The 23,184-nt window shown below is 39.1% G+C and overlaps 1 protein-coding gene across 1 annotated transcript in view; it reads right to left on the reverse strand.

Moving 5' to 3' along the window:
• Window positions 1-1,414: 1,414 nt before the first annotated feature.
• esama (endothelial cell adhesion molecule a) overlaps window positions 1,415-23,184 on the reverse strand; it is a 58,868-nt gene continuing 37,098 nt past the window's right edge. Inside the window, exons 2-7 of the mRNA XM_053331577.1 lie at window positions 6,883-7,028; window positions 4,298-4,499; window positions 4,037-4,192; window positions 3,364-3,486; window positions 3,140-3,272; window positions 1,415-1,946 (exon numbers count right to left, since the gene is read on the reverse strand). Of these exons, the coding sequence (XP_053187552.1) occupies window positions 1,415-1,946; window positions 3,140-3,272; window positions 3,364-3,486; window positions 4,037-4,192; window positions 4,298-4,499; window positions 6,883-7,028 (1,292 nt within the window). The remainder of the gene's footprint in view (window positions 1,947-3,139; window positions 3,273-3,363; window positions 3,487-4,036; window positions 4,193-4,297; window positions 4,500-6,882; window positions 7,029-23,184) is intronic.

Raw genomic sequence — 23,184 nt, forward strand, 5'->3', positions numbered from 1 at the left:
GTCTTTTCTCTATAAGATTAACACTTTGTTCACTCTCTTATAGCTTCATTAAGGAATAATCAAACATTGATTAATGACTGATGGTGAATTTATGAATGTGAATTGGTGTAGAGACTACTTATGAGTCGGAATATGAACAGTATGTAAGGGTTAAATTAGCAAATGTACTCCATGACTAGGCACCTTCATGAGTATTCAGAGCAAATTACATCAGCTTCCTGTTCCAATGTCTGGGTAATGTTTCTGTCAATCAAATAGAAAGTAAAGACTGTAGCTTATGGCAGGGAATCAATACACTTTCCTACTAACCTACACTAGAAGCAACATGTCTAGAGAGCATGTTGGCATAAATGAAGCGATACATACTTTATATCTTTGGTTCAGCATCCAGTGTTACAGGCAAAACATATTACTTGTATCATATACTTTAAGTACAGGCTGCGGGGCCGACAATATACTATGCTGTCTGTCACACGTTGAACAGAAAAAAATAAATAGCATATTATTTACAATTCCACTGCTGCAGGCAACTTTTAAATTATTACAACTCAAGTGTGGCCTTGTGCATTAGCAAAAGTCACCATACTGCAATCCTTAACAGTGCTCGATATTCTAAGAAGCTTTCGGTAATCGTGTGTTTAAAGTCCAGGAGCATTTTATAAGCTGAACCACTGATAGAAGTAAAGCCAAAAAAATAAAATGATTAGGATACCTTGCATTAATATACTTTATCATATATAGTATATAATGTTATCTTTCTCTGCTGCAGAAATATACTCAGTTATACAACTATCTTTATACATTACACCCACTAACTTCACTTTGAGCAACATTCTCTCCTCTGAGTAAAACTGATATAATATATAATATAACCTATTTTGGTCTTGATGAGTCCTCCTTTAGTTTTAATGTAAAGATGACACATAAGCTGAAATACAGCAGACCTGCATCTGTATATTCATCTGTAAGTCTGGAATACAGATAAATGCCCCAGGTTGTTTCATTCTTGCTGTTCACTTTGTGACATTACTATGGCAGGAGGAAGAAAAAAAAGGACAACATGGAAAACTAAATTTCAAAAGAAAGATAAAACAAACAAACTTTAGAAATGCTTCGATAAAGTAGAAAAAGACGATACTAGACAAATGTATGAAAATCATATCTATACATAGTTTGGAGAATATAAAAGAGACTTATGTATACTTAAAGCAAGTCAACAGTCTGTGTCTGAAAGTCTCGCCATGAAATGAAAGCTTCCTGGCACAAAAGTAAGTGAATTTGACTTTTTCATCTACTGTAATTCTTTGCTAAATAGTAGTTAAAGCGTTCCCTTAAAAAAAAAAAAGAAAAGAAAAATCAGCTGTTGCCCCTTTTGGACGGTATAAAGGGACAGCATTCCACTGTTTAGCCAGTGTTACACCAGAGATCCGGCTTGGTTCTGCGCAGGCACCATAATAGGCACCCCTCCCATCCTGGTGATGTTGGAGGTTGTGACTCCAGATGTGGGCGGCGGTGGAGGGGAGGGAGCCGGCTGGAGCTGCATCTGAGACTGACCGTAGGTCTGCGGGAGCGCCTGGGCCTGGGGCAGCTGGGCGTAGCGCTCCGGTCTGGGTAGAGAGCCCCCATTGGTGCTGGCCCCTGAGGATCCATGGTGTCCACGCGGCAGGTTGTTGTTGAAGCTGTAGTGGGTAGGGGTGGAGGCTCCGTGGTGGCGGGACGGTCGGTAGCCGGCTGTGCTGCCCGTGGCTGTGATGATGGAGGCGGTGTCGGACGGGGGGCGCTGGGGGTACTGCTGCAGGTGGTGGTGGTTGCTGCTGCCGTGGAGCGAGGGCTCTTTGTGATGTGGGCTAGAGGCGATGGAGGACAGGGTGCCGTTCTTGGAGATGATATCAGAACCCATGCCGCTCTTAGCCCAGGACACACGCTTAGGAGCCTGAGCATCCTCCCTGAGGGTGGAGAAGACACAGCTGTGTAAAACTGATGCTCTGTATGTGTTCATATTTGTATCTGTATTCAGATTTGACTAAAAATGAGTGAGGCCTATCTTACTTAGAATATAGAATATAGAGGCACCTCTTTTTTATAAAATCTGGCTATACAGATACTATGACGGCTATATGTCCTGATGCTTCACTATTATCCTCTGGGGGTCCTATTTATATCTTTTGTACATATATATATATATGTACAAATAGAGAAATAGACAGATAGTTGTAAATTATATATGTATATATATACTGTATATAATTTACAACTATCTATCTATTTCTCAAATACTCACAAAAACAAAAAAATAAATATGGATTATAATACTACCATTTAGCATTTATGTACATGGAGTTCTTTTTAATTTTAACAAATAAAGTGTTTTGAATTTAATTGAATTTAAGATGGAAACTATCTAGTTGATTTTTCGGCACCTGCTTAATTCTTCTTTCTGGGTGTGTGTGTCCACCACAAAACTTCTCTGAGGCCTATTGTTAGAAATCATCTAGCTTTATATTTTGAGTTTAATTGTTCAGCACTTTATATATTCCTCATATGTATATTGATCAGCTAATAGCAGCTCCTGTTCACACTGTACAAATAGCCACCTGGATTCATTCTGATCAGAAGTGTCCAAACATTTAATGTTCATGTTGCTGCAGGTTTTCATTCCAACCAATCAACTGATCTCAGTCTACAGACGATTGATTGATCGAATCGTGTGTGCGCTTGATTGGTTGGAACAAAAATGGAATAGCTTTGCTTTTGATACAGATGAAAAAGTCTGTCGTTAAGAGGAAAGACTGTTTTACATTATGCCTAAATTGATGTATGTTTCATCCTTGATGGAGCTCTTTTCATGGCTGTCATGAAAAGTCCTACAAAAAGTCAGATGTTGTTTACTGTACATCTGTTCAGAGTCCATTAACATCTAATTATGTCATTCTGACTGAGCAGCGGCTTCTTCATTAAGTTATAACATTTTCTTGGTGATTTAACAATTCTGCCATTAGAGAAAAAAAAAGCTTCATTTAATCATCTCATATAAACCAAATATGATTCTTTCTGTAAACAGCTGTTTGAGAACAATTGATTGCAGGAAATGTATTTCTTAATGATGAAATGTTCTGTAAATGCAGCCACAGGAACTCACTTGATATCGTTAGCCATGTCGTCCTCACTCTCTCTCCGCCTCTTCATCACGAAAACCAGGCAGACGAGGAGGAGGAAGATGAAGCCGATGACCGAGCCCACGGTGGCGCCGACAATCATCCCAACATTAGTGGCTGTGGGAGCAATCAAGGGACATGCAGTGATTACACCAAAGCACATAAACAAAGAACTCACTAAAACAACTAAAAGTCTGATTCTACATACAGGAAATGATCTCCAGGTTGATGAAGCAGGTCTCGAATCCGGCCGAGTTGCTGGCTGTGCACACGTACTTCCCCGACATGTTACTGCTCAGGTTGCTCAGCTTCAGGGTGCCGGCCTTATCATCTAAAAACAACATGGAGGACTACGGTCAAGCGTGCATGTATATAGACATACACGCACACACATGACAACAGAAAATCAGACTGGAGATGCAACCACTTCTTCTTCATAGTAGACTTTGGACATTGTGAACAAGTTTATTATAAAACATGATAAATCACCTACTGTGTGTTGGAGTCTATTGCAATGGACTTGACTAATTCAACAATCAAAAACTGGGCAGTAAGCTTCCAGAAACCTGACTATAAAATCCATTGCCACGACAACATCCAAGCTATTCTGGGAGATGGAAGTGTGAGAGAAGGAGCACCAGCAGCAGAAAGAAACTCTCAAGGACTGCCGAAATAGGTATGGCTGTAGATCAAGAGAAAGGACACACTTGACCATCCCACAGAGTCCTGGCAGCATTCCTCAAATGTGCAACTAAGGGATACAGACATCTAGTCCTACACCATAGCTCTCCTTGTTCAGAAGCTCCATCAACACAAACATGCCCATACAGCTTCAATCTTCAATGGATATGAAGTGGGTATAGTTAATTAGCACCACTCACTGAGCATGGGTGAGAAGAAGACCTCAGAGGTGGGGCTGGTTTTCTGCCACTTGTACATAGGAATGGGTTTCCCACTGCTGGACTTGCAGCTCAGAGTCACGTTTCCTTTTAGCACCGGCTTCCCTGATAGAGAGCACTTAGGAACAGCAGGAGGGACTGAGAGGAGAGGATTACAAAATCATCATTTTGTTAGATTATGGAAACACACCGTTCGGAAGTCAGTCTTTCTTCATCAAGTGAAGTACAAGCGTGGCGTCTTACCCTTCACATCCAGAGTGATCTCACCAGTGAGGCCGTCTCTGTCCGGCATGATGACCTGACAGGTGTAGCGTCCTGAGTCGGACTCCTGGGTGTTGTTGATGTACAGTGTCACGTCCCGTGTGGGCATCTCTTCTCTGAAACCAACCCGGCCCTTGAACTGGGACTTGCCAAATCTCACGGAGCCCTTGGTGTAGGTGATGATCTGGACAAGAGAACAGAGAGACAGGGAATAAAAAAGAGGCTTGAAATGATTGTGGTGCACTGAAGCAATCACATCTCCATTTAAGAACCCTGCAGGACAAACAGTGTCACTGACCATGTGGATATGTTTGTGTTTGAGGGTTCACCTGAATCAAAAGAATCAAAGAAATTTTTAATCCCCAATAATTGTTATTGTTTGGCATAACTTGAACGTTTGGCGGAATGCATTACAGTAGTATTAGAGTAGGACAGCCAAGTATGTGTACTACACATTTATGCTCCATTTTAGAAGATGTGACGTGACAATTGCAGAAAATAAATAAAAACTGGTTGGATGTTCTTCTTCTGATTTTAAAGATGTAATATATAATACAACCAACACATATAACATACATCATCAGAAAAACAAGAACAAACATTGAAGTCAGGAACAGGTAAAAACCAGGATTGCATTATTAAAATGTTTTTATATTTTTCTTATTCTCAACAAATCTAATGTGAAGACCAAAACGTACAAATAATTGATCCTACAATCAACTATTCTCTAATACCTGATATTTGTTACTCCTCTGTGCTGTAGAGCTCCTGTTATCCACAAACTATTTAATTATTCACCACACCAGGTGTACCAGGTGACATATTCCTTCCTTACTATGAACACACACACTGTAGTTTATTTTGATTCAATCCCACACACACTGTCCTGCTGCAATACTCACTAGTACCAAATGTGGATTCATCCACGGCAGAAAATAGTCCCAAAAATTGGATTATTTCTTCCTTTTGAAGACAGTTTGCTAAGAGTTTGAGTTATTCCCACCTGGCTGTTGATTCAAGGGCCCAAGGGTGAGCAGGACATATATAAGAAGTTGTTTATCCCTTATGCCATACACACACTGAATGTGAAATGAATGCACTACGAACTCAAGTATTTTTAGACACCTTTTAACAGGTTATAACTTATTACAATGGTTGCTGCTGTTTTCCTGCTCCTTTGCACAATTGTCAGTTGAGTGTTTTTTATGCTGAGTAGTGTTAGTGTAGACTATGTTTTAAGAAGAGCTGAGGATCACAGCTTTAATCAGAGAACAGTAGAGAACATCCCATGCCTTACTGTTTACAGTGAATCTTGAAAGCAATAATGAGAAGATGACAGTAAATACTGTCTATACTAAATACTATTAAGTATTACTGACAAAGTTTTGCTCCAGCATTCTGAGTGAGTTAATGATGGGATAGTGAAGCTTGCATGATACACATAAAGTGTTGCAGCCATTGAGGCAAATGGCTATAAATGGATAGAGGACTTTCTGCAGGTCAGCAATTCAAAGTTGATTAAAGCTGGATTTAACAACCTGATTTCCTTATAATCAAACTTCACTGCTTGTTGACTCAAGTCCAGTGTATGGAGGCCTATGTTGTGTGATGTGAGACCAATATGAGCTCTTTATAGAGCAATAAAGACCCTGACTGGTGCAGGTGCAGGCAAACATATGGAAAAAGTCTAAATCCATATTGCTTTGTGACAAGATACTGTAAAATAGACTTCACTTTTATTTTGAAAAAACAAGACTAGACTGTTAATTGGACATATTTCCAACATTCCATTCTCAATTTATGAGTTTATTTGTCAGAAGAGATGACCTCATATTAGTTGCAGGACTGCATACCATTACTGATCTGGCAGTGCATCAGTGTAACATACACACAGCTCTGCAGAGAGAGTGGATCTGGGTTTGGCCTGGAGGATGTGACAGTTTGTTCTTTTTATTCATCTCTTTGGCAACAAATAAGAGGGAAGCAGAGTGAGACACTGCATGGCTGTCCAGGTGTATGGAAAAAAAAAGCTTCACTTTTAATCAACTGTGTCTTTTCCAGCTCTATGAGTTCTCTTTTCCTCTGTTTTCTTTTTGATTGTGATCCTCTTTTGGGTAGTCCATCTGTACAGCCCAATAATCTGACCCGGGCAGATACGTAAGCCGAGCCATGGCCAGGTCCCCAGATAATGTGTAAAAGAAACAATACAGGATTGAGGAGTGGGGATGGGGGCAGGGGGGGGGGGGGGTAGTCCAGCTGGACTTTTGACGCAGTACTCCTCTGCTTCATTTAATCTTTTACCGCTACAATGATTTCATAAAAGTCTGATGTAGAAAACATTTATCATAACACAGAAAAACAAACTTTATGGTGTATATAGTAATACAGGACTTATATGAAAGCTTTAAGCCTTTTTTGTCTTGGATTAATTTCTAAGGGTTTACAAAAGAAGAGCTTTGCCAGATTAATAGTATAAGAACAAGCGGACATCTTTCATAACTGTAATCCCACATATTATAGCCACAGATGGCAAAGATAGTGGATAGTGTACTCAGTTGCTTCCTTACCAGTTGGGTGTTGTTGGAAAAAAAGTTCCAGAGGATGGTGTTAGTGCTCGGGTCACCGCCCGAGCTATATGAGGCCTTCAGCTCCACCGACTGACCCTTGACCACACTCATCACCACTTCGGGCAGCTGCATCTGGGCCCATATGCCTGGATGAAAGGAGGAGGAGAGAAAAGACAAAAGTTAGTACCATCATCAAGGTTTGGTCCATACACATCATCAAGGTGCTACAATCCTGCATTGATGAAAGTAAACTACAACAATCAGCAACTATTTACATAATTAAATAATCATTTGAGCCATTTTTCAAAGCAAAATTGCACAAAAAATGCTGTTTTCAACTTTTTAAATGTGATGATTTGATGCTTTGCTGATTCATCTTTAGGTTTTGGCCTGTTGGTACCAACAGAATATGACATTTAAAGGCATCACTGACTCTGTTTTCAGTATTTTCTGACATTTCATAGATCACATGATCGATGACGGTTCATTATTTAAAGAAAATAATTGGCAGATTCATAGATAATGGAAATAATCATTGGTTGTAGCCCCAGATAAAAGCAATGAAAATCACTCTTAACCTGCAAAACCAGACAGTCTATACATGCCATTTAAAATTGTCTGATTGTACATGTAGAGATTTATAAAAGCAACAAAAAATCAACGATTTAGAGATTTGACACATCAACTATAATAACAGCATCCATATCCAGCCGAGACTGACATGCAGTAAAAACATAAAAATATATAGTAAAAAATGCTGAAAAAACATCACTGGTTCAGGTTTGCAGCAGTTTTCTTTATAAAGAATATATAAAAACAGCCAAACTTTCCAAAGCCCATTTATCTTAATAGAAGTTATGGCCAAAAGCTGGTTCCTACCAACTACAGTTTGTAGGATCTCCATCCAGGTGAGCACTTGAGGTAAAGTCGTCAGAAATCTAACTCTTCTGAGATGAAGCTTGTCTTCAAGCAGAAACACAGTCCAGGACATCACTCTCAGCTCCTGTCAGTCCTCAGTGTCCACACACTTTATATATTCTACAGTGACACACATTCACTTTTATGCAGTTCAATAAATAGATGCAGCCTTCCTTTTTTTCTCTCTCTCTTTTTTTCTCTTTAGAAGATTTGGTCTAATGGTATTATATGTGACGTTGATATGAGAGCACAAAAAAGGTCATATGGGGATTAAAGGTGTAGTGCATAATTTAAAAATGCAAAGACACACTGAACCATAGATCTGTGGTGGTGTTACTGATATTAACTTATCCTTATGTGCTATATGTAATCCTCTGGCAATGATGCTCTTTAACTTACAATATCAAAATATTCACCTCTGCATTGATGTATGTCACTACAGGTACAGTATACATTTCATTTAAAATGGGTTGCACACATTTCTGAGACAGTATGATAGCACAACATGTTATTATCTGCACTCCTCTACATTCATTACATAGTGTTTGATCTTAGAGGAAATCATGAGTTGTACTTGGATTCCTCATTTCAAAGTAAAAGTATTTCTTATTATTTGTAGATTCAGTTACTATCTTACTATGAGTTAAATTAACAACAATAAATGAATAACAGACTTTTTCAATCCAGATGAGGCCATATAGAGACTAAGAAACTGGCATTGTAAAAATGTACTGTGTGTTTCTGGCCAGAGAGAGGCAGCAGTGAGTCAAACCAGAGCTGCTACACACAGGATTAAATGTGAAATGCATGTTTTACGTTATGAATGCCTTAATATTATGTTCTTAAAAAGTATCAAGGAAATGGCTTTCAGTGCCATTCATTCAAGTACACTGAAACTGTGTGAACTGTGCTTCAGTGACTCAGCATGCTTAATTTATATTTACTGTAATTAAAGATTTTCTCACATGAATGCCATTCACTCCTTAGAGGCATGTAGATGCTTTGAATCATGTTGTTAGTCAACAGAGAGAGTATCTGCCTTTCACTTATCTACTTATCTGTCCATCCTAGCAATGATGATGACAGAAAGCAACAGAGATAATGTACAAGCAGATGAATATAACAGAAAGGTGGCACACACACACACACACACACACACACACACACACACACACACACATATATATATACCCCCCCCCCCCACACACACACACCATGTTCTCTTCCTCTCTCATCTTTAACCTTTCCACCTCTCCTCTAGACAGCATTTCTCCTTGTCTTCCAGTGTCATCCTCTTCAATGATATTGCTTTTCCAAAACCCAAGTCATTTTGGATCAGTCTCACATGGCTGCCAGCACTAAGTGTGTGTCTGTGTGTGTTTAAGTGTGTGTGCGTGTGTTCCTCAGACAACATGCAACGTAGAAATATGGCAGGTGAATGCACATTTTAAAAAATGAATGGGATTTTTGTATGTATGTATGTGTGTGTGTGTGTGTGTGTGTGTGTGTGTGTGTGTGTGTATATGTATGTGTGTATGTATGTATGTATGTATGTATGTATATGTGTGTGTGTGTGTGTGTTGTGTGCGTGTGCATAACTGGTGTGATTGACATGACCCTTCATGTGAATACTAATGCAAGCAATAGAAATCTAGTTAATGACACACACTTACATGCACAAACACTCTTCACGCACTACACTGCACTCTAAAATAGTGATTTTAAAGCTGCACTAGCCAAGATTTTTACACTTACTTACACACACGCGCACACACACACACACACACACACACACACACACAGCATACTGTTATAGCCTGCATTACTGTACTGAAAGCTGTGCATTCCAACTAATTAGTATCAGTCGCACCAGTGTTTTGGTGCCACAAAATGTCACTAATAAGAATATTTCCTCATGCACAGGAAGTGATGCAATCAAATGTAACCTAAGTGCAAAGTCCGATCCAGAAGTGTTTCCTCAAGTGAGTAAATGTTCTGTTAGGGGAAACTGGACAGCTGAACCTCCTCACCACCTCTGCATCAGCTAGACACTATAAAGAGGAAATCTGGCCTGCTGTCATGCTACATGACTAGCGGGTATTGAAGACCTCAGTATTCAATCAAACTGCTGCCTCAGGCTTGCTGCCGTTCATGGCCACCAACCGACTTACAAAGCTTCCTCATCATACTGAAACTGCACTTTAGAGGTGTCTCGCTTACTTTATCTGTGTTTCTCATTAAAAAAAAAGATTATGAAGCTGGTAATATTAAAAATGGTGAACAAGCAGGATATAAGCCGAAGAGAGAAAGCCAGATTGATGTGGTGTGGTGTGCTTGTTGAAAAATGTAGTTAAAAAAATGAGTTTTTACTTATTTACTAGTGTTTCTTACTTTATACTTCCACTTTACATCTCAGAGGGACATATTGTACTTTCTACTCCACTACATTTATTTAACAGCTTTAGTTACTTTTCAGATGCAGATTTGACACAATGGATAATATAACAAGCTTTTAAAATACAACACATTGTTAAAGATGAAACCAGTGGTTTCCAACCTTTTTGTCCTTTGACGTCTTACAAAAAGCAGTGTAGTCGGCTCACATTTCAGTCTATCACCAAATAGTGATTGTTCCTCTAAACTTCTCACATACTTTAATTTCAATAAATGTTCAAATGATCCAATATTTCAGCAAAAATCAAAAATTAGAGAAAAAGTCCAAAAACTGAAAACACATTTGTGTATCAGAACTTTGTTTTTTCTTTTTTCCTCTCCCATTAATCATCTCACCAGCCTCACCACCACAGACTAAACTGGCTAAGTGTAAAGTGCCTCAGACCATATGCTGCTTGCACACTGCTGCTTATTAATCTAATTATATGCACACTGTTAGCCTTTGCTGTTATTTTATTGATTTATTTATTTTACAGTTAAATATAATACAATCCCTGATGAACCTACCATAAAACATCTCTGCATAGCATTGTGGGTGATTAATGATTATTTATTTATATGGTGATTTCTTCACAAGTAGAGTAGCTTCAGTCTTTTTTGTGACCATGATACTGAGTGCATGTTCCTGCCTCTTCTTGTAAATCACAAATATATAAGTGTATTGTAGTTTAAGTGCAGTGCTGCAGTAAGTCCACTAACAAACAAAATGTTAGAAGCAACTTTCACTTCATCAAATGTGTTAGTGCTGTGCCTAGCTAGCAGTTGATTTAAACATGTAAATAACCCCTGTGGCTGTGAATGTGATGCTTAACAGGGTTCAGCTCTCAGGTCTTAATTCATGTATAATTAATACTTCTTTTATGAAATGTAACTGTTCACACTAAAATATTATTATATTCAATACAGTAATTCTCCAATATTATTTGTGCTTTAAAACACAATCACAGAATCATACTCCAAAACACAATTACAGTATTCCAAATATACTATTATAAACATATATAGTATCATACTTTAAAGTACAGTACAGTTACAATACAATACTGCCAAATGCTGTTTTACTGTAAAGGTTACTGTTAAAATATAATAAAATATCTAACAGTTAATTTATCAGTCACAAAGCACTACTTTTATTTGTGATGGAGTATTTTTACATCACTGCTTTAATACTTTTACTTCAGTAAGGATCTCAATACTTCTTCCACCACTGTGTCTGCCACAGTATTAGCATATATTAGTCATTTTTCATGTCATTCCAATTTTAACCAGACATCTTTTATGATCTTAGATCCAGGTGATTTTTTAATATACAGTAAGATGATATGGATGACCTAGTTTAAAGCTTTAATTAGATTGAATATAAAATGAAGGCCTGATGCTTGTTCCTTGACGTGAGTGAAATGAGACCTGCAACAATGCACCATGTAAAGAGATCTGTACAGAGAGTAGGTGTAGGTGTCAGATTCACTGTCACTGTGGAGACGGATGGAGCAGATAATTGACAGTGGAGAGAGAGAGAGAAAGAGAGAGAGAGAGAGAGAGAGAGAGAGAGAGAGAGAGAGAGAGAGAGAGAGAGAGAGAGAGAGAGAGAGACAGAGCATGTGTAGGCTACGCTCCTTTGGCAATATTGTTTCTAATTAAGAGACGCTATGCTAATGAAGTCATTACAATACAGACGGCGTCGAGGAAGGAGATGGATCTTTGCAGATACGGAAGAAGGAAAGGTGGTGAAAAAAGCAAATTGCTCTTTAGACTCTAAGAAGATTTGCTGTAGACCTCTTCTCTGGAGAGGTGCTGACTGATGGATGGATGGTTGGATCAGTGGACATGTAGAGATGACAGAAAGAAGCTTAAACATAAATGCAATGAGTCAGTGTGGAGCTCCGCGCTAATGATTGCAGTAAGCCTGTAACAGACTCGGCTGAGAGGCTGTTGTACATTGAAGCAGGATGGATGAATAACAATGTCATCGTCCTGTAGCTGGAAGGGCTTCTTTAAACAGCGAGAGGCGTTTGAATGTTTGGACATGGTGAACTAATGCAATACCACATTGTGCCATTGTTGTTTATGAACAAAGTTGTGTTATTTCATTCTTAAATTGGAATTGGTGACCTCTACTGTGCATATGAGACTTCCTATTAGGGATCACCAAGACACCAACAATTCATTTTGGGGAAAATTGGGCCAAATGTTCAGCTCCTCATTAGCGTGGATGGGGCCGCTCTTTGTGATTTAGTCTGATCGCTTTATTTATTTATTAGATTCCCCCCCCCCCCCCCCCCCGTCATAAAAATACTTGCCAAGTGTTCTCGCTTTAAGAAGATTTCCTGACAGAAATCCTCCCCTCATTCCGATGAGAGAACGCGCCCCACCGGAGCAAAAAAAAAAAAAAGATGAATGAATGTATGGGGAGAAAATAGAGGGATAAATAGGAGGAAGGAACAAGGCCATGGGGATCACATTCATAACATTCAGTCTTCACTCTTAATTTGGTCAGCGAGGCTTAATCTCTTCCCACTGTGGCAGGTCTGAAATCCACTCTGCAGGCTTCGTGACGATTGGCTTTAAATATTCCATGGTGACTGATGGCGGGGCAGATGGGAAGGAGTTGGCTCCGTGTGAAGAGAATGAAGGGAGTAATGAGGTCTGGATGGGTCTCACTGGAGGTAATGGAGGGAATTTCACTAAGTCTGATTTAACAAGGTGTTTCACGGTTAGGTGGACAAGCTTTTAGGAATCTTTCTGCCTTCGTACATACAGTAGATTCTATGAAGGGACAACATTTTGGGAGGTGGACATTTGGACACATGATTTTTATGGAATACAGTGTTTAGCTTTGGCTTTTGTTGCATGTGAGATACAATAATAATAAAGATGGATTAGAGTTAAAAATGTAAAACAATGGGGAGAACATTCAGAGTAAATACTAACTGACTGTAGAATCCAGTTTCTTCAGTTCACCACTAACATCCATCAGACTACATACAAACATTTACCTACACCTGCTGACAGAAACATGACAGTAACACTGTTAATGTTCCATTTCATTAAAGGCCTTGAAAGCATTAACATAAACACTATATTCCTCTGTGTTTCTCTAAAGTTAGAACAGTTATGCTTGTTTTTCACAGTGCTGTTCTCACTGGTTTGAAGTGGATGGAGCTCACATGGGATAAGGTGATGTCACACACTTCTAAGCACCAAAATTTTAATTGAATCATTGGATTCTAATCTGATCAAGCACACCCACACAGACCTGTGGAGCATATTATATTAGCAGTTTGACTATTAAACTCTTATTTCTTACTATTACTTTTTTTTCTCTATTTGTTATATATACGCAGAATATATATGGTTTTGTACATTGTATACATATAAACAGTTTTTAGTGCTTTTGTCAATAAAAAAAAAAACTTTTCAAATGTTTAAATAAAGGTTTAAAAAAAACGGTTCATTTTTGGGTCAGTTTTTTTTTCTTACTCTTACGCTTTATGCTTATTTAGTGCTTATGAAAATGTACTATTAACAATAAATAATTGAGATGTCAAACAAACTTCAGTTGCTTTAAGCAGTTTATTTAACCAATTCCAATCTTCTACGTGTAAGAATAAACTTTTAAAAGCCAACTTGTTCTTTCTCTTATGTCTAATATGTGTCATGAAGGCAGCAGGAAATGTGTCATTCACTGGGACTGCATACAAAAGGAAAGCAGCAGAAGGTGGAGTACTGAATTTTATGTTTTCAAAAATATTCCTAAAGTAACTTCCTGTCCTGAGTCTCTCTAGATGAGGACAACCGCACCCTGTCTGGCTGTATGTTTATTGGCTGTTATTGCCAGTGTACTGCTGTGGAGCTGGCAGCTTGTGAGTAAAACTATTCAATACAATAAATAAGAATCATTTCCTGCTATTGATAGATGACACAATATGGCAAATGTGTGCAATATGACTTCAAGTTCAATGTGATGCTAATTTTCATAAAGCTGCATCAACAACTTTGTTTTAATAGGGCAGGACACACACGCACATACGTACACACACACACACACTTCCGCTGTACCTCATCTAATGTAAAGTTGTCTAATTAAATGACATCCTGGTAGCAGAACAATAAGACTGACTCAAACAATGTTACTGAGAGCAACAGTAAAATGAAGCTCTCTCTTTGGAAAACAACCAAAGAGGACATCAGCCACACATTATTCATGCATCATTGTGTGTTGAAGTACAACATATTGTTCTTTCCCTTGATGAAAATAGTTTGCACTCAGTCTATGTATGTGTGTGTGTGTGTGTGTGTGTGTGTGTGTGTGTGTGTGTGTGTGTGTGTGTGTGCGTGTGTGTGTGTGTGTTTGTGTGTTTCTATATGTGCAAACCTCCTAATTACAGGAAACACTTCAATTTGAGCCTGTTTACTTCTGGAGGTCTCCACTGTAGATAAAGCATAAGCCAAAGCAGCCTTTGATGAGAGTGACCTTAACTTGCATCTTTCATGCTAAAAAAGATGGGTGGAGTGGGTCGGTCGCTTCCTCTGAGAGCGTTATCAGCCGCTTTGAGTAAACTGCTTAAAAAAAGAGCGAACGACCCGGAGATCGAAAATGAGACACGCCATAGGTGAGCCGTTGTGAGGTTTTTGTATCTACCTTCTAAATTTCAATATCTACTCATACTGACTGATGTGAAGAAATAAATCTAACTTAACGACCTCATTAAACAACAGAGAAAGCATAACAGAAGTCACGAGGATGTCGGGATGGAAAAAGAAGAGCGATAAAAGACAAGAGAAGAGGAAGAGATGATATGATCTGTATGATCAGCAGTGAGAACTAGTTCAGTGTTGCCAAGATGTCCCCATGGTCAACCGTGTCCTCTCTCTGGGGGCGGGGTGGAGATGTGATAACATGCTCTCTCAGGGAGATAAACAACCAAAGACAACTCATGGGACGGCTTATCCCAGTTTCACCAGATCTGACTGGACCGGTGGTTCTTTTGTCATCAAAGTAGTGGGAAATGAATGCGAGGAGCTATCAGAAGATAGATCAAATGACAGAAGCATGGCATGATGTTAATATAATAGGCCAACGTCAGAAATAAGCCGTTTCATTCCGTGTATGTGTTGAGAAGCTGACAGTCTGAGATGTTATAGAAGCTTTCTAGCAGATGCAGAACAAGGAGACTTCTGGTATCATACCTACAAATAAAGGATGATAATTACAAACATAGTTGATAAGATTGAGGTATGTGCAGAGAAGCAGCAGAAGAAGCAGCAGTCTTAACTATTTTTTATGCCATTTGCATTGCCAATCATCATCTAACTAAACAGGAAGGAGTGTGTTCAACAAGGGGATTCTGAAACCAGGACAGAAAGAAATGTTGCCGATTGCTCTAAAATCTTGAATGTACTCAACATATAAAAAGAGAAGCGTCCTATATTTTGCAATGTGGTGTCACATACACATGGGCTGGTTTCAGAGGTGGGGGGGGGGAGGGGGGGGTGAGGTTGGAGTGTGGTTGTCAAATGCTGTTCAACCATCCGACACACATGCTAAAGCACACTGATGCCTTCTCTCTCTGTCACAGACACACAGACATGTTAGCAGGGATGGGCACAAAAACATTAAAATGTATTTCCAAACTTCCACCTCCAAACTGTTGCTATGGTGTTTTTGGGGTGATGTGCAGTGCCATTTGACCTCCAAACATGGTGTGTATTCTGGCATCCAAAGAGTTCAGTTTTGGTCTCATATAACCAGACTATATTCTCCCAGTATTTCACAGGCTTGTCTAAATGCTTTTTCTTCAGCAGTTGAGTGTTGCGTGGTGAGCGTGCATACAGGCCATGGTGGATGAGTGCATTACTTAGATACTTTCTGTGCAGACACAGAAGATACTTCCAATCTTAAGATAGAGCCCTGTGGGACACCATAGGGTCATCCATGGCCACAAAGAATTGTCCATAAGTTGAGTAAGACCTGAATATATAATATTAAATGCAGAACAGAGATGTAACAGGACAAGCAACTTTAACTGGACTATACTGGGCCCTGAAACTAGACTGGAATTAAGATCAAAATCTTACTCAGAAAAGGCCGGTTAGAGATTTGGCTGTGGTTAGAGATCATGTATCATGTATCATACCATGTACAATAATGCTTTTATGTACTGTGCATAAGTTAAAGAATTCACATTTAAAGGAATCTCTTGAATTATTTAGCCACACACACATTTAGTGCTGAAACACATGCAGGAAATGTTTCACCCTTAACCTCAACGTGTAAAAACATGCTTTGACAGTGAATGAATATTTGATAGCTCACATTTAGAACAGACAAAGCAACGAGTACTGCTTATAGTAAACACCATTTAATGGAATTACAGTAGAAAAATGAGATCCTATGTCAGAAAGTCATTAAATTAAGTAACAGTATTTCTTTTGGAACAAATCTGATTTAATTGAATGCAAATGAACCCATTAACTGTGATATTCTGCCTGTGTTTGAGATGCTGACTCAGAAACAATGAGAGTTTTACACCGAATTGTGGTGGCGGTTTGTTCCGCTGCGATCGAGGGTATTTTCGTCAAGTGCAACATTAGCAACACATTTACACACACAGACACAACAAAAGCATTTCATCATGAATAATAGATTAGAGAAAAATGAGAGGAGTGAAAAGACACACTCCAGAAACAAAGTCCAAACATCCACCTTAAAATGCTTCGGAGCAACCAGTTCCTGAACTTGCATTACATACAGAAGAGAAGATATATCTCTGCCTGAAGGTTATCTACATACTAAATATTTGTACACACACCATGACTGGATTGACCCACTGTGAGCCCTTAGGTGAAAATAAACTGTGTTTCCTGTCAGTGACCCACCTTTCTTCCACAAACCACTCTACTCACTCCTGACAAACACACACCAATAATCCAGAGTGAATCACATTATGGAGCAAATAAAAAGATGTGTTTTTTTTAAACTATTTCTATTGTTGCAAGGACATTTCATGGTACTCAAAAAGATACAGCTAAAAGATAAACACACACACACATACACACTCAGCTTTTCATTCACACAGAAGACTCTGAACTAGAGACCGCGGCAGAGCTCATCATCTGATAACTTTGCGATTGCCGTTCCTCCCAGTATAATTAAAGGAGAGGCACAGCGGTGGGACTAGTAGAAAGAAGAATGTGTCGTCTCTATCCTCGAGCTGCTAAACTACCAGCCAGTCATCAAGCGGTTACACAGAGAGAGAGAGAGAGAGAGAGAGAGAGAGAGAGAGAGACTAGAAGAGGAGGCAAAGCATCTGTTTAATTGGGAGAACAGAGATAGCATGAGGCCAGCGGGGTTAGCAGTGATTGTGTGTGTGAGTGTGTGAGTGTGTGTGTGTGTGTTTGGGGCAGTGGGAATCTGTATGTGTGTGTGTTCATGTGAGTTTATGTTTATGTATATGCCTTTCCATCTACTTTTGATAGATATCTCCAGCGCTGGACTCTTACCACCTCTCTCACCAACTGCACATGTGTCTTGGGATGCATACTGAATGCTTTACTGTCTGAATTCATTGTGTATACTGACTGCTAAATATGCAGGGTGATATGTAGAGTCCATAGTCCTCTGCTTGGGGTGGACATTGTGAGACAGTATGCATGGTATTTATCTATGTCACTAAGACTATGTTTACATACACATAACAACATAAGTAACCTTCATTAATGTACATGTGGCATATACAACTTATCATAATATCTTTAACCTTAGACTGAAGCTGTGTTTAACTTAAAATAAAAATGACATCTTTTGTGTGTTCAAAGTCACCAGAATCTACTGATTTCTTGAAGAGCCGTGTGATTGGGCAACCGTCTTCTTGCTTCATAAGTAGGGGTGTGTCCAAAAAAATCGATTCATCAATTAATATCCATTTTCTATTTAAAAATTCGATATCGATTCAAAATTCTGTGAATCGATTTTTTCGAACTGAACTGACATGCTTATCCATAATCTTTATGTGCATTTTTTGAAAATCATTGGTTACATGATGACATCATAATTCAAAGTGATTTAAAATGCCACTGGTCTTAAGGGTAAATACACATAGATGCTATCATGCTAGATCCCAGTGTTGGATCAGACTCATGATTTAACTTTACTCTTGAAGAATTTGGTGTCCACACATGATTGCATGTTAAAAATATTGTCTGACTTACAAAACAGAAACTCTGGGAACATAAAAGTGAATCGATATTGAATCGAATCGAAGCGAGAATCGGATCGGATTGAATCGAATCGGGACCCTGTGAATTGGAATTGAATCGATTCAGGAAATCATTGACAATACCCAGCCCTAGTCATAAGCAATATGTCTCCTTAGCAAATGTGCTTATGAGGCCTTACTATAATGCTGTCATACGTTTTATACTTTTATGAGTTTATCTTTTATACACTAACATTTTAAGATTTATATTTTGATTACTTTACCTTTTATATGATAACACATGAGTATATTAAGATCACTCTGTTCAATACTATATTATATTATATAATATTAAAAAAAAATGTACACTTCCATCACCTGTATTTTTAGTACAGTAAACTAAGATGGTCAGCATGACAATTTTTATACCTACTTATCATCTGCTTGCCAGCATTGTCATTATGAACTAAGATACCATCTTAACATTTGCATTTCATAATTGTTTTGCATATGTTTAAATGACTTCTATCAACACCAGCTCATTTACTATTACTACTAGAAACACAATACAGTAGTAGCTTAAACACCACTATCAAATAGAGCATATATAGTATTTATATAGTAACATACTTTTATAATCTTAACTTAATCCAGGTATACTGAGGTAACATATCATAGAAATTCCCCACTTTATTCACTTTCCATCATGTCTTCCTCTTGCTGTGATGTAATGGTCTAAGAGTGGACAGAACATCAATTTTCAAACATATCTGACCCATATGAGTGAAATATATGGACTATTTGTCTGTATCTCCCAGGCATACACATACTAGAAGCAGAAGCTGGAAAAACAGTAACATCCATTGTTATGGTGAAGGCTATGCTCTAACACATGCCAATAAGTTGTTTTCTCCAGTGTATTAAGGCTTCCTAGTTCATTTTAGCTTTATTACCTCCTCACTCTCCCCTAAGAGCGTACTGTCATTAAAGGCAATAACTACACAACAAAAACACACATAATTAAGCTGTTAAACATAATTAAACAATCTAAAAATGTAATCTGAGAATTTGTACCACACACAAAACAGCACAACACATCAATACACCATTTGCACTACACATGCATGGTCATGTGATAATACCTAATTAAACAAGACTCATTATTGCAGAGAAATATGATACTATAGCTCCAGAAAGACACAAACTCTTGCACACTTTTTATGTACAATGAGTGACACAATTTCCATTCTCATATCTCTGTTCTCATATTCTTATGTCACAGTGTGCATGTGTCAGTGTGATGTACAGGTTTCTGATAACAGCTGAGCCTTCAGCAAGAACAGAGAGAGCTTTGGTTAATTGAAGCTGGCTTCCATCTGATCAAGACATCATGGGAACTTGCTGGAGAGAAGAAATGACTGGAAATGTGTCAATTGATGGAGCTTAAGGCTCTTATTAAACATATACTGTAGATAAAAACCCAGGCCTGTCCATCCGACTTGATCAGTCTTATCAGGTGACAGAAACAATGGCACCTCAATTCCAATCCAGCATTAAGACAATATGAGAATTCTTATGCCCACAGCCACACCACTAACGTCACAGCAAAAGCCTAAATCTGTTCTGCTCTTGTTGATTAGAAGGGGAAAAGAGAGTTCATAAAATCTGGAAAAAAAACTCAAAGACAGCCTCACACGCACACGCACACGCACACACACACACACTTCCTTTGTATTGTGTGGATGGTGGCAGAGAGGAAAAAGCTGGGCCTCATGATAGCGCTGTGATGAAGCTTGATTCCAGGATTAGCGTGTTTGTCTTAGTAGGTAGTGTTAAAGTGTTCAGTAGTCAGGGTCAGACAGGACGTAGCCTCCACTGAGACACCAACAGCCTTTAACACACTGTATGTTGGTTGACTACGCTCACATTTAAATACTGGCACATTGACCTTCACTTAGCCTACTGGTGCTAATGTTTGCAGCTAACATTTTACAGTGGGTGAAAAGTCTCTCTCTCTCTCTCTCTCTCTCGCTCTCTCTCTCTCTCTCTCTCTCTCACCAGTGACCCATGGTCAGGTCAACATGTTACACATACAGAGTCATATCAGTGGAGAGCAGTTACGTGTGCTACAAGCTGTCATCAACTCAAGCTATCTTTTAACTAATTTGTACAACTATTTGGGAATGTCACAGGGTGTAATCAATATCCCTGCCAACTTTAAGTTCGCTGTGTGTGTGAAGTGTGTGTATGCATGCGTCATACTTGTATCTTCCTCTACTCAGACCTTTGTGGATCAGAGAGATAATTTTCTCTCGCGATTCTGCTCTGCTCATGTGTGGAACTTTTACAGTGCATGTAAAATGTGTTTTCAAAATTGTAAGCCTGATAAATAATCCCCATTTTTACTAAATGTACCTGTAATCAGATTATATCTTTTTTTTACTGTAACTGTAGTGGAATATAGTTGCCTTATTTTTGTATCCTAATTACATAACACCATTACATGCATTCTGTTACTCCCCAAGCCTGACTACATCTTACTTGGCCTTTTCACACACACACACACACACACACACACACACACACACACACACACACACACACACACACACACACACACACACACACACACACACACACACACACACACACACACACACACACACACACACACACACAGTTGACAAGGGGTTAAGCTAGGCCTACACAGAGCTACTGTATATGATACACACTACACTTCTATTACACTACTAATGTTTATATTCTACAATGACTATTAGTGCGACTACTCCACTGTTTATGTGAGCCCTGTTTCACACTGCTAGTTCTGTGTTTAGTCATTTTTCAGGCGATAACCCCACAAACTCGGGGCTAACCCTGCTCCGGGACAGAGCCAGCAAGCATTAGGCTAAAGTTAGGTTTAGCCCACTTTGGAGTGTGCCAGGACTTTGGATGTCTTGTATGGAAAGTGACTCCTAAGGAACAGTTGTAGGATGACGAGTGAAATGTCTACCCCAAGTTTAGACCAGTTCAGCTCCCAAAGCCTCCTCATTAAAATCAATGGAGGGGTGGGGGACACATCTGGTCATTTGGACTGTACCAGGCAAGGTGCTGACTTTGAACTGTCACGATAACTACTTTTGTTGGATGATGTATAATAATAGTCGTGATAAATGATAATATAATAGCATAGTAAAGCAAGGGGGGGGGGGGGGCGAAAATGATCAAGGTCATGTCCATGTGTCCATATATAGACATGATGATGTTGATAATTATATTATATTTACAATAAGTCGATAATATTAGTAGTAAATTTTTACATTACTAGCTGTAAAACGTGTAAATAAGTGATAATAAACAAGACATTTCTACTATACAGTACAGCACAATATTTGAGGGCTGTCAAGATGCTCCATGGATACTTTTTGGAATCCGTGTGGTACATAACAATGTGAGAATTAACACCTCATCCCAGACAAAAGCTGCCATCTGGACCAATCAGTGATAAATATGCCACCTTGGTTCGACCTGTGACTGCAGGGCCTCTGTGGGTTAATCAGTGTCATTCTGAAAAACACAGGAGCGTGAGGCAACATTTCCAACATTTATTCAGAATGTGAGCAGCGGGACATGCAACTCCCATCGTCATTATCATACAGTACCACAGACACAGACATGGACACACACATACACACATGGACACAGATACAGAAAAGTCACTGACAGCTGTGGTTATCAATTTGGACAATATGGAGAGATGACAGGTGACATGCTCTGCTCAGCACAGCATTGGATCATGGTTCAGAGCTATTCTACCGCACTCTTCTTATTCTCCTGTGAGCATGACAACAACACAAGAGAGAGAGTGTGTGTGTGTGAGTGTGTGTGTGTGTGTGTGTGTGTGTGTGTGTAATACATTTTATTTAAAGGCACCTTTCTTGGTTAGTGAAATTAAAAACACATTAAAAAGAAACAACAATACAAATAAAATACAAAAATAAAGAGAATATAAAAGTGACAGAGCAATTGACATCAAATGGAATGGGCAGTTTTAAACAGATCTGTTTTGAGTTGTGATTTGAAAAGGGGGAATGAATCGATGTTTCTAAGTTGAGGTGGTAATGAATTCCAGAGCGGCTGAATGCTCTGCTCCCCTTAGTGGTGAGACGGATGGAGAGGACAGACAGGTGTATGGAGGAAGAGGATCTGAGGGAGCGGGAGGGAGTAGGAACATGGAGAAGATCGGACAGATATGGGGGGGGTTGACAGAAGTGTTAACAGAAGAACTTTGAATTGAATACAGAACTGAACCGGGAGCCAGTGTGTGTGTGTGTGTGTGTGTGTGTGTGTGTGTGTGTGTGTGTGTGTGTGTGTGCGTGCATGCGTGTGTGAGAGAGAAATAGAAAGAGTATGATGAAACAGAAAACCACCAAGCTTCAGTCTGGGAATTGGAAATCATTTCTCCACTTTAATCAAAAGATAGGAAACATTATGGTGTGATGCGACTCTGTTGTGTCAAGGAAGATGGAAGGAGATGTGCTGTCACCAGTGGCTGATTGTGTGTGTGTGTGTGTGTGTGTGTGTCAGTGGATGCCATTAGAGAGATGCGGCAGCGTGGTTGGAGGTTGACGTACGATTAAGTGAAAACAGGAGAAATGGGATTCTGCTGGAGATGAGTGAAGTAAGGACAGCTATACGGTGACTGTGTGCAACAGCTGCATAAATCGATGAC

The sequence above is a fragment of the Scomber japonicus genome, chromosome 13, assembly GCF_027409825.1.
Source record: "Scomber japonicus isolate fScoJap1 chromosome 13, fScoJap1.pri, whole genome shotgun sequence".
Classification (NCBI taxonomy): domain Eukaryota; kingdom Metazoa; phylum Chordata; class Actinopteri; order Scombriformes; family Scombridae; genus Scomber; species Scomber japonicus.